Source organism: Artemia sp. Qi Xiang Cuo, chromosome 9 (genome assembly GCF_049724085.1).
Source record: "Artemia sp. Qi Xiang Cuo chromosome 9, ASM4972408v1, whole genome shotgun sequence".
In the NCBI taxonomy this organism is placed as follows: domain Eukaryota; kingdom Metazoa; phylum Arthropoda; class Branchiopoda; order Anostraca; family Artemiidae; genus Artemia; species Artemia sp. Qi Xiang Cuo.
In genome coordinates this window covers 73893373-73906690 of record NC_142802.1, presented here as the reverse complement: position 1 = coordinate 73906690, position 13318 = coordinate 73893373, and the positions used below count along the sequence as shown (strand labels likewise).

General features: G+C 37.6%; 1 protein-coding gene across 1 annotated transcript in view; it reads right to left on the bottom strand.

The window, feature by feature from the left end:
* LOC148949019 (immunomodulatory peroxidase-like) overlaps nt 1-12510 on the bottom strand; it is a 151220-nt gene extending 138710 nt beyond the window's left edge. The window contains exon 1 of the mRNA XM_089094867.1: nt 12413-12510. Within this exon, the coding sequence (XP_088950993.1) occupies nt 12413-12436 (24 nt within the window). The 5' untranslated portion in view covers nt 12437-12510. The remainder of the gene's footprint in view (nt 1-12412) is intronic.
* Nucleotides 12511-13318: the final 808 nt, after the last annotated feature.

Here is a 13318-nt window from a genome sequence, read left to right as displayed (position 1 = left end):
GATATTTAGGGTACCTCCATAGGAGGCACGGACCAAGGGGGAACCTTACCCCTGGGGGTCCATAATAGAAACTGGGACACCCTCACCTGGGGTCATAAATACAGGCGGAGGAGGAAGAAGGCCCCTCAAATGTACACTCGAAAGGACTCACTGGTTTGTCCACAAGTCCCATGAGTTGCAAACCTTCTCCCAGTAATGGGTTAAATTGCATGGTGATGCAGAACACCATCGCGGGAGGATCCTCTATAGGAGGACAACTGTGGCAGGGCGTAACATCCAGATCTATGGACAACAGCCTTTGCAAAGGGCTGCCTTGAACTTTTCGGGGTATCTGCAAGACTAGGGACCTTGTGGTCAACTCTATTCCCACTTGAGGAGTGGCACCCCTTGAGGAAATTATAGTCCAGTAAAAGACACAGCATTCGCACGGGATTCTGACTAATGGATAATTCTTCTGGGCTTGGTATGTTTTAATGGGTGTCTTCGGGCTGACCTATTTCTAACTAATTTATCTACTATGGGCTGCCTCCCCGAACTAGCATAATATTTGTAGGTATGAATATATAATGAGTCGGTGGTAATAGGCTTGAGACTGTCTGTGCAGGATTTCGACTCTTGTTGATAGAAGAGCATCGTCAAGTGCTGAAAACAATGTTGTGACCAAGATGGGCCCAGGATTGCACAAAGCCTCCATTCATTGAGGTCCCAAGGACTTCTTGCTGTCCGGTTCTAAGCCGGCTTAAGCACTTCTGTGTAGACTTGAGGAGATATGTGATCCCTGTCCTGCACTGGTATCCGGGATCATTCCTTTTCCTGAGGCAAAAATAATTTCAATGATTTAAAGAACATGAAAATTGGAACTTGGAACGTTACGACATTAAAAAATAACTATCGTATCGACATAATTCAGACGATTCAAACTGGATTTATTAGGAATTTCAGAAACTCATATCCCAAGGGTAGGAAGCATGAAATAAGGTGATATAGAATTTGTTTACTCAGGCAGGAAGGATGGGGTATATAGACAGAGAGTAGGGCTCATGATGAATTAGGAAGCTGCTAAGTCTTGTTTAGGCTGGTAAGGTATTAATATTAGAATAATAATTGCTCATTTTATGACTAGAAAGTTCAGGGTATCAGTTATAGTAGTATACGCCCCTGTAGAACCGACTGACGGAGATCCTAGTGACTCAGATGAATTTTACTTACAGTTACAGGAGCAAATAGACAGGGTCCCAGGTAGAAATAGGATGTTATTACTGGGAGATTTTAACGCCCAGGTTGGTAGAAATAGGGATAGATGGTATCCCAGCCTACGTAAGTTTGGTGTAGGAAAAGAAAACAGTAATGGATACAGACTTTTGCAATTTTGTAGGTATAACAATCTAGTTATAACCAATACGGTGTTTGGTCATGAAATGGCTCATAAGTTAACATGGTATTCACGCGATGGTAAGACAGCAAAACTTATTGATTATGTTATAGTAAACCGAAGACTGGCAGGATCAATACAAGATACTAGGGTATATAGGAGTGCTTTTATTGATGTTAAAAGTAAAGATCACCATTTAATAGTGTCAAGGGTTAATTTGAAGCTGAAATATCAGAAGGGTAAGTACCTCCCGGGAAGTTATGATGTTGGTAGACTCCAGGATGAGAATTTGAGAGAAACTTTCCAGGAGCAGTTGAATACTAAACTTGAGAGTTTAAAATTTGATAATGTGGAAGATGGTTTGAATAATTTTAGAAAAATAATTTGTGAAATTGCTGAAGGTGTATTAGGGAAGAAAGCTAGAACTGCAGCTAAGAATATTAGTGAAAAAGCTCTATGTTTGATAGAAAGGAGAAAGGACTCGTACAAGAATTACCTTGTGACAGATCATATGAAAACAAAAGGAATGTAAAGAAAGTAGAAAAAGCGTTAAAATATGAACTAAGGAGGTGTGAAGTGGAGGCCATGGATAAAATTGCCGAGGATCTGGAAGATGCAGCTAGACGGCATAATAGTAAAATATTGTACTGGCACGTTAACAAATTGAGAGGGAGTAGTCAATCCGGACTTGACCCAGTTAAAGATAGGAATGGGGTCGCAATTAGCGATAAGGAAAAAACTAAAGAGAGATGGGCCGAACATTTTGAGAATTTGCTTAACCGAGATAGAGAGATAGAGTTGCAGGAAAAAACATAGAGGAAAAGAAAAACTTTGTGATACTTTGGATGTGAAGGAAGATTTGTTTTGTGAGGAGGAATTAGCAACAGTACTAAAAAGATTAAAGAATAATAAGGCTCCAGGTGCTGATAAGATGGTAAATGAGTTTCTTAACTATGGTGGCTCTGAGGTTAGAAATAAGTTACTGAAGATTATGAATATGATTTTTGAAAAAGGGGAAGTACCTAACAATTTTAGGAAAACCTTAATTAAGCTAAAGCTACTTTATAAGAAAGGTGATAAAAATGAGTGTGGTAATCATCGAAGCATTAGTCTGGTCTCTGTAGGTAGTAAATTACATAGTAATATGATACTTTTTAGACTAAGAGATGCCGTAGACAAAGTTTTAACAGAAGAGCAGTGCGGTTTTAAAAAGGTAGAGGATGTGTCGACCAAATTTTCACTCTTAGGCTAATAATTGAGAAGTGCCTGAGTTTTCAAACATCTTTGGTCCTCAGTTTTATATATTATGAGCAGGCGCTATCTGGATTTCAAAGTGTGAACACATATTTGAACTGGTTTCTTTGAGCTTGAAAATATCATTAACTCAGTGATTACGGAAGTGTCACAATACTGTAAAGGATTAAAGTTACAAGTGACTTTTTAATTGGATATCACTTCATAATTATAGCATTGGCGGACGTGATTATTGCAAGATATTGTTGGAAAGCGGGGGGATTTAATTGCCCCCCTTGCGAGTAAGTTTTCGTTTCCTGCTCTTAATTTTTAACATATTAGTTTTGGAAGATCCTGTCCACTAAAGATAAGTCAACTTTCGAGCTATTGGATTATTATTGTCATCATGGTACAGTTTCAGAAGGGAGATTTGGCGGTAGCTCAGTTCAAGGGATATCCCCTCTGGCCAGTCCGGATTGTTAGCATAACTAACCAAAAAGAGTATACGCCAAAATTCATTGTTTTTTGCTACGGGTCACATGACTTTTAGACCGTGGTAGAAGCGAATCTTCTTTCATATAGTGGAAATTATGCGGAAGCTTCGAAAAAAACGGCTAAGGGCGTAAATCATGCTTTCCGTGAGTGCGAATCTTCTCCTGATCTTTACTATCAGTCTCTGAAAAAGAAAAGTCCGACAGGCACGGGTGCTGATTTAACTTCTTCTAGCGAAACATCTGCTATCCGAAATCAGCTTACTTTAGCACAAAATGAAGCTACAAAGCTTAAATTTGGCCTAGTGAAAGAAATAGAGAAAAAAGTTCTGGAAAAAGTTGTTTCCGTGACAGGAGTAGCAGGCTCATCGCAACAAGCCGCTCTGAACCCTGAACTGATTGTTTTGGAAATATATGATTCGATCACGCTAGAATACAACGTAAAATGTGAGAAAATAGAAAAACTGTTTTCATCCCTGAATAGCCAGATTCAGTCATTAGAGCTTCGAGTGGCTACTATTGAGGAAAAGCTGGACGATTACGAACAGGAGCATTTGCTTGATTCTTTGTTTTTTTGGAGTTAAGCAGGACCCCGGAAAAGACCTGGGTACTACTGTTCTTGATATAGTGAAGAGAATTGGTGTAAATGTCCAGAAAGAACAGTTGTTGTCTGTGAACCGTTTTAGACTTCCGAACGCTGCCCGGAATATCCAGACACCTACGACTGTTGCACCAGTTCTCGTTAAATTTGTAACTAAAGATACGGCGTATAATATTTTCAGAGCGAAATCAAAGCTGGCGAAATCAGGTGTATTCGTCACTGAATATCTGTAAAAAATGACGCTGGGTAATGAAAAGATTGATCAGGTGGGGAGCTTCACTTACCTTGGTAGTATTATTAATAATGAGTGGGAGCAGTGAAGATGTTAAAAATAGAATAGCCAAGGTTCAGGGTGTAATTTCACAGTTAAAAAAAGTCTGGAAGAATAGGAAGATATGTCTGCAAACCAAGATTAGAATATTAGAAGCTACAGTGATGACAGTGGTCAAATATGGCTCTGAAGCATAGGCACTCCGAAAAGGGGAGGCAGATTTGTTAAATGATTTCCAGAGAAATTGCTTAAGGATTGTTCTGGGTACCCGGCTGAATTACCGCATGTCAAAAAATAGGCTATACAAAAAGTTTGGTTCAATACCGCTCTCTAGGGCCTTAATGAAAGAAAGGTTGAGGTGGCTAGGGCACGTTGTGCGGATGAAGGATGACAGATTGCCGAAGATTGTTCTTTTCGGCAAACCATCTAGGGCTAAACGGAAAGCAGGTCGTTCCCGTCTGGGGTGGGAGGACGTCATAATGGAAATAAAATTAAAAGGAAAGGGTGTAAAAAGGGAGGCTTTGAATAGATTGGGGTGGAGGAGGAGCGTGCGTAGCTGTGTTGGCCTCAGGTGGCTTGGTGCTACGATGAATTGTTTTTAGTAGTAGTAGTAGTAGTAGTTTAATTAGAACAATAAGAGGCTCTTTTAAAAGTACTAAAAATTTTAGCGTAAAGAGTGAAGCAATCTCCTTCATATACGCAATAATATTTCAATATTAGCACTGTTCTAGAGAGTCTTTTATTAAATGAGTGTTTTAAAGTTGCAGCGTTGCAGTGTTGCAGTCTATCAGTCGCTTTGAAAGTTTACTTCGTCCTCGTGCGCAGTCATGACTGAAAATATCAACTGGGCCAATGCAAAAAAAAAAATTGAACTCCAAGTCATCATAGGCCTAAGTAAAAGGCTATTAAGCCTAAGTAAAGAGTTTTTTGTTCCTCCAATCTGTTACTCTGGGGTTGAGCTTTCATGTTCTTAATTTAAAAAACTTTTTCAACAAAACAAATTTTTCAAAAAAAAGTTAAGAGTCAAATAATTCTTCAAGCTTACAACTACCACAAATCACTATCAACAATTAAATGAAACTCAAAACTAACTGAAATTACAATAAATAGCCGAGTCAAACTCAAGACGTTCAAAACTTAACAAGAGTAGAGCTGATAATCCCCACACCTTCTCAAGACCAGAAAATAATTTACAGTTTACTGAAAGAAAAAATAACTAATGACCGTGGATTGTCAGTTTAATTGCATATACTGATATTTGTCCTAAAAATTGTAATAATTTTTATTTATTAAAGTACAAAAAAGTGAAAACATTTAAAGTGTATTTTGTTTTCAGTAAAGTGCAAATTATTTTCTGGAAAATTATTTTTTTTAAAGAGGGGAGGGCTTTCATCCTCAAAGACATGATTTCCAGACCTTTCAACTACGCTGAACAAAATGGCTATCTCGATATTTTGATTGGATGTGTTTGGAGAAATTAGTGACATGGGGGGGGGGTTGTTCTCCAATCACTTTCAGCTATTATAAAGGGCGCTAGTCCTTTCAATTTACAACCGAATGAGTCCTTTTCAAAACTTCTACGACAACATATGGCTATCTAAAAATTTCTATCAGATGAATTTCGAGAAAAGACGACGCATGGGGAGGGGGTATCTGCCCTCCAATCACTTTGAGTTTTAAAAGGGACACTAGGACCTCTGTATACCAATCCAATGAGCCCCCTCCTAAGTTTATACGACCACTTTTTCTATTAAAACCTTATATGCCCCCCGGGCATGACTTAGAACCCTTGCCCTGAGTACTGCAGGGAGCGTTGGCACCCTCAAAGACATAATGTCCGGACTTTTCAACTACGCTGAACAAAATGGCTATCTCAAAGTTTTGATTGTATGTGTTTGGGAAATTGATGGGCGTGGTGATGGAGTGGTTGCCCAACAATAACTTTTGACAATTAAAAAGGACACTAGCTCTTTCAATTTCCAATCGAATGAGCCCTTTTCGAGGCTTCTACGACCACTACTTCTATACAAAGTGACCTTGTCTAACAAAAAAATAATAATAAATAGTACGTTGTGCCCATATAGGTCTTTACTTAAGCATGCTCTTTGCACTTTACTGAAAAAAATATATTTTTTTACTTTTATAACTTTAATAAATCAAATGATATTAACATTTTGATTACTAAATATCAGTATATGTATATTAAACTGACAATGCACATTCATTTGTATTTTATTCAGTAAAATGAAAACTATGTTCTGGCCTTGGGAAGTCATAGGGGTTTTGACCCCAACTGTGGGGGTTGTGGGGGGAGTGTCATCCTCTAAAACATAATTTCCAGACTTTTTAACTACGTCGAACAAAATGGCTATCTCAAAATTTGGATTGGATGGGTTTGGGGAAATGGTGGGTGTGAGAGGGGTGCTGCTTATCGTCCTATCACTTTCGAATATTAAAAAGGGCACAAACCCTTCTAATTACCAATCGAATGAGCCCTTTTTGAACTTTCTACAGCATCACTATCTATAAAAACCTTATTAGTCCCCAGGGCATAAATTATAACCCTTTCCCCGAGGGCTCTAAGAGGGTTATCATCCTCAAAGACCTAATTTCTTAAACTTTTAACTACGTTGATAAAAGGCTATCTAAAAATTTCGATTGGATGTGTTTGGGGAAAAGGTGGCCGTGAGAGGGGAGTTAGTTGCCCTCCAATTACTTTCGACTATTAAAAAGGGCACTAGCCCTTTGAATTTCAAATCGAATGAGCCATTTTTCAAGTTTCTACAACAAACCATACAATAAAATCCTTACATGTCCCCAGGGCATAACTTACAACCCTTACCCTGAGGGCAGTGGGGGAGTGTTATGCTCTTAGATATAATTCCGGGACCTTTCAACTACTTTGAACAAAATGGCTATCTCAAAATTTTGATTGGATGTTTTGGATAATTGGTGGGCGTGGGAGGGGTGTTAGTTGCCTTCCAATCACTTTTTACTATTAAAAAGGTCACTAGCCCTTTCAATTTCTAATCGAATGAGCTCTTTTTCAAGTTGCTATGACAAAGATTTCAATAAAAATCTTATATGCCCCCAGGGCATAACTTATAACCCTTGCCCTGAAGATTCTGGAGGGGAGTGCCCTACTCAAAGGTATAATTTCCTGAACTTTGAACTGCCTGGGACAAATGGCTATCTCAAATTTTGATTGGATGTGTTTGGGGAAATGATGGGCGTGGAAGGGGTGTTAGTTGCCTTCCAATCACTTTCGACTATTAAAAAGGGAACTAGCCATTTCAATTCCCAGTCAAATGAGCCCTTTTTTGAAGCTTCTACTACAATTTGTTCTATAAAAACCTTCGATGCCGCCAGGGCATAACTTACCCCCCTTGCCCCGAGGGCTGTGGGGGGGGGGGTTATTATCCTCAAAACCTAATTTCTAGAACTTAAAACTACGTTTAATAAAATGGCTATCTCAAAATTTTGATTGGATGTGTTTGGGGAAAAGTTAGGCGTGAGAGGGGGGTTAGTTGCCCTCCAATCACTTTCGACTATTAAAAAGGGCACTAGCCCTTTGAATTTCAAATCGAATGAGCTTTTTTTGAACTTTCTACGACAACACCTTCTATAAAAACCTTATATGCCCCCAGGGCATAACTTAAAACCCTTGCCCTGAGGGCTGTGGGGGAGTGTCCCCCTCAAAAACTTAATTTCCATTTGGAAATCAACTACGCTGAACAAAATGGCTATCTCAAAATTTTGATTGGATGTGTTTTGGGAAATGGTGGGCATGGAAGGGATGTTAGTCGCTTTCCAATCACTTTCGACTATCAAAAAGGGCACAAGCCACTCCAGTTTCCAATTGTATGAGCCCTTTTTGAAGTTTTTACGACAACTTCTTCGATACGAAGTGCTCGTCATCCGGATCGTCAGTGGTGGAACTCCGGATGTTATTGGATTGTGTGAAACTTTCCTGGATTCAAAAAAGGATATGCTTTTAGATATCCAAAGATTTAGGATGGAGAGGATGAACCGAAAACAGATGGCGAAAGGTGGCCTTGCCCTGTATATTGCCGATCATCTTGTATATAATTTCCGAGGCGATTTGAGTAGAAATGAGGAAGGAATCTTTGAATCCCTTTTTATTGAGAGTTAGTCAGGTTGTAAGAATTTAGTTGTCGGTTTGTTTTACAGATCCACTAGTGGATATCTTCCTTCTTTTATGAAAATTATAGAAGAGTTTTTGGACTTAGTCCAAAAGTATCATTGCGAACAAATCCTTATGGGGGATTTCAATATTAACATGCTGGGTCAAAATTCTGCTTCGGCTGCAGATTTTTTGTCAATGATGCTTTCTGCGGGAGCTCTACCTTCAGCTTGTATACCAACCCGAGTTACTGAGATGCATGCATCACTTATTGATAATATTTTTTTCGTCACTAGATGTCTTAGATGATTCGGTGATTATTAGTGATATTTCTGATCATTTCCCTGCTATTTCACGGTATAGGACTGCTAATCGATCGCAGCGTAAAGTTTCGCCATCTAATCTCCCATTTTTCTGTTTTGGTGTCAGTGAGATCAGTCTACTTAAATCTCGTTTGACTAATCAGTCATGGGATAGTTTGGATTCTGAATCGGATTTTAACCGTTCTTTTGATTTCTTTTATGATTCAGTAAAAGAAGGTGTCCTAGAAGTTTGCCACCAGAATCCAAAGCCTCATACCTCGAAAAGGATAGTACTGCTGAATCCGTGGATGACTCCAGGTCTCCATAAAAGCTAGGAAAGGAAAAATTATCTGTGGAAACTATATAAGACATCGTCATCTGCTTCTCATCATCAGCGGTTCAAAGCCTATAGGAAATTATTTAAGTCTCTGTCTCGGAAGGCCAAGTCTCAATATTATCAAAGGAAATTTTCTGAGTGTGTAAAGGAGGTTTGGGCTACAGGGAAAATTATTAGTTCTGTACTTAAACCTACTCCCCCTTAGCCTTCGGTTCTAACAACGCTTATAGTTGACGGCAAAACTGTCAATGGAGAATAAATTTTTCAGCTAGAGCTTACGTATTATTTTGCTAATATAGGAAAAGCGACTGCTTCATCTGTGAGCTCTACAACTCCTCGTTGCGATTTCAGAGCCTATCTTTGACCCCCATGTTTAAAGTCAATGGTTTTGAACCCTGTTTCTGAGTTTGAGGTAGCTCAGATCGTAAATGCACTTAAAGGTTCATCGTCTTCAGGGCCAGACAGAATTCCTACAAGGTTTATCCGTGCCGTTCTTCCCGCTATTCTGTCACCATTGACTAAGCTTGTCAATCTGTCTTTCGTGAATGGAATTTTCCCTGAATCACTCAAGCGAGCTAAGGTTATAGTGCTGTATAAAGGTGGGTCCCGGAGTGATCCTGCTAATTATAGGCCAATTTCTCTTCTATCTGTTTTCAGCAAAATTTTTGAGAAGGCTATGCTATCCAGGCTTCTTAGTTATCTGGATGTCATAATTTTTTTCTATGATTTCCAGTTCGGATTCGGAGCGAATCACTCTACAGAGCATGCTTGCGCATCTCTCTTGAATTTCATTCATTCGGCAATAGATTTTGGTCTTATCTCGGCAGCTATATTTTTGGATGTTCGTAAAGCTTTTGATTCTTTGACTCATCAGATTCTTCTTTGGAAATTATCGCATATTGGTATAAGATCAAATGTTTTTTCTTGGTTTGAATCATATCTTTCTGGTAGACTTATTTCAATTGATCCGCTTTTCCGAAGCCCTTCTGAAGTAGAATATGATGTCCCCCAGGGATCTGTTCTTGGCCCCGTTTTATTTCTGATTTATGTCTATGATCTGATTTCAGCAGTCAAGAACACCAGTCCTCTGGTATGCTGCAATCTATGTCATCCGGATGGTCCTTCGTGTCCCAATGCTACTTCTAATGAAGATTGCCTCGTTGCTTTTGCTGACGACAGCACTTTTGGGACTCTAGGGAGGACGGACTTTGATGTCAGGTCTAATCTGGTGGCAATATTTGAGAGAGTAGTTTCATGGTTTGAGGCGAATTACTTGGACTTGAATGTTACCAAGTCACATTTTCTTATTTTTTCTTGAATTGGTGTAGGTTTCCCTCAACTGACACAGCTTCAGGTGTCACAAGGCTTCTTGTGTAGACCAGAGAATCGGTTGGTCCGATTTCGTGGTATCCTGCTTGATGAGAACCTTTCGTTTAGACACCATATAGCCATGATTAGGGTTAAGGTCTCACGGAGTTTGGGAGTCATTCAAAAACTCAAACACACCTTTCCTGGATCTATTCTGAAGCTTTTTTTTTCTGTTTTTTCCAGTAACGTGTATCTTATGGCCCCATAACAGCGATGTTAACTTTTCTTACCACACCATAGTCGTGTCTTGTTAAGTAAAACTAAACACGATGTATTATTCTTGGACACCACAGGTAGTCAAAAAGAACGTGTCTAAAAAAAACGTCTATCTTAATTAGTTCGTTGGTTTCTTTTTTTTTTCATAATCTTGATGGAAATCTTCCAAAATCTCTTCAAAAAACTCCTCAGTTTATTTCTGATTCAGCTCCATATAACCTTCGTTCGTCACATAATATCTGCATTCCTCCTACTCCCACTGTGCGGTCAGATTTCAATCCCCTCATCGCTTGTCATCAGGTTTGGAACTCCCTGCCTTCTTCAGTACAGAAATGTCACTCGTTTGGCACTTTCAAGAGGATTCTTAAGGACCATTTTAGTTAAGAATCAAACTGAATAATTTTTTTTTTTTTTTTTTTTTTTTTTTTTTTTTTTGTGGAGTTGATGTCCCCTGAATGGTTAGTTTGTTTTATGGTGGTTTTCTCTGCGCTATGACTCCCAGGCCTCAGGTATGATTATCATTTTTTATTGGTGAAACTTGTATAGTTCACTAAGGAGTAGCATTCATGAAGATAGGTTAAATTTTATTGCTTTCGCACCATTTTATTACAGTCTAATAATTACAGTCTGTTTCGACGACAGTAATTCGCTTATAGTAATATTTTTTTTTTTTTTTTTTTTTTTTTTTTTTTGAGTCTATTTAATATAATTAATTAATTTAGTTTATTTATTCTAATTTTTTCTATAGTTTCTATTTTATTTATATTTTCTTTTCTTCTCCTTCATATGTGAGTAAGTGATCATTTTAAATTTTCTTTTGTTTTTTATCCTTGAGTATGTAATTCATATTGAGTATGTTTTTTATCCTTGAGTATGTAATTCATATGTCTTCCCTCTTTGTACAGGCCAATGAGCCTTTGAGGGATTTATAACATCTAATATTGTATGTGTATTTAATGAAGAATAAAACTTATCTTATCTTATCTTATCTGCTCTAAAAGAAAAAAAAATAATAAATAATACATAGTGCCAACATCGTTCTTATATGCCCCCGGGGCATAACTTTAAAACCCTTGCCCTGAGGGTTTTGGGGGTTTGTCCTCCTCAAAAATATATTTTCTGTCTGGAAATCAACTACGCTGAAGAAATTTTATAATTTGATTTTTTAATTTTAATTATCGGCGGGGGGTAAAACACGATCAAAATCTTTTTTAGGGGGTACGGAATTTCGAAAAGGTTGGGAACTAGAGAAAAAAAATGCAAAATCAGAACAGTTCTTTTTTGTGTGGAATTTTAAGTCAGTAAAATTAGCAAAAAATACATTTTTACAAGTAACTTATATTTCTCTGTGCGTACCCCTTATGGGTAAAGAAGGTTAAGAGAGTAAATAGCCTGGCAAGCCTTTTCTGTATTTGGACTATTATTCACGGTTCATTTCAAACATGAAGCTCAGTGAATGGCAATACGCATGTGCTTAAGTATACAAATATGCACGAATTATTGCGGCTGAAAAACAAATTATTCTCTAAATGAGGAATTAAAAAAAAATATTGATGTATGGACGTAAAATCTTTCAAAACGCGATAAAAGTAAATTCATGTGCCACTATCTTAAATTTTGCTGGAACGGCAGAAGAATTTACATTCCTCGGAGGGGGGACTGTTTAAATTTATGAATAGATCTGGAAAGCCTTTTCTACAATTTTTCGAAGCTTCTTCTCCAATTTAATTTCCAATTTCAAGGTTTTATTAGCAATATTTCTTCACAAATATGCCAAAAACCGAAATATTTCACGGAAATGAGTTTAAATTCAATCGCCCCTCCTTACAAAAGACTGGGATAGTAGCCTCATTCATCGGCTTAGAAATCTCTGTAGTTCAACGTACGAAACGACAGGTCCAATACCAGTTGGGGACCAGGCCGTGGTGTAGTTGCTCCTTCTGCCCTATAACAAATCATGCCCCTGGACCAGACCCCCCCCCCAAGTTACTTTTAGAGGCAGTCGATCAAGAAAGGATGTCGATGAAAAATATAACCACAAGAAACCAAATTAATGACAAAAAATGTAATTACTTACGGTACCCATAGAAAATCGACACATGTAATCAATAAAATATCTCTCTTTTTTAGCCTGCTTCTATCCAACCGCTTAAAATACTGGCACCATGATCTATAGATGCATTGTTACAAGTATTCGAAGGACAAAACTTCCCAAAAAATTTACGATTTTAAATCAGTCAAAAACCTGTTCTGTTTTTTTTTTTTCTTACAGATATTATACTTGGTCGTCATCCTATGTATACCAGTGTCAGTATGAGTAATCTTCAGCACACTCGGGTATGCAACAATGACGCAAGGTGGAATATCCCTACTGTTTATTTGCTTTCATTACATGTTAACTATCTTCAGCTCTTATGAACTTTTAGGGTTTTTTAATAAAAAAAAAAATTGACCCTGAAAATATGTATCTTTTAGGAAGTGATGATTCAAAGAACTTTGACGAAGGTGAATAAACTTACTAGCTGCAAAGATTAATAAAAACTTGTGACTGAAGAATTAGAGTTAGAAGAGGTTAAAAGGTGACCCTTAGAGATTGCTAATATGATATTATCTATGAGTAAATAAAATCCAGTAAGTTCAAATATTCTAGCTCAATGCTAGATAGTGTTTGGTAGAACGTTGGGCAGTTAAAGCAAGAACATTCAGCCATAGTTTCGCTGAAGATAAATGACTTACTCTCACCGAATGAGCAAACTATGTATGTTTGTGTATGTTTTAAAACCTATTATATATGTTTTTTTTTATAATTTCTGGACTAATTATTTGACAATCTAGAAAAATAATTCGTAAATAAAAAAATATTGGCTACTTTTCAAAAATCCATATTTGAAACCAATGAAGCTTAGACCTTTAATAACCTCCGCATCTTGATGCGGAGGTTACGAAAATTAAAACAAAATTTAATTTAATTTAAAAATTTAAT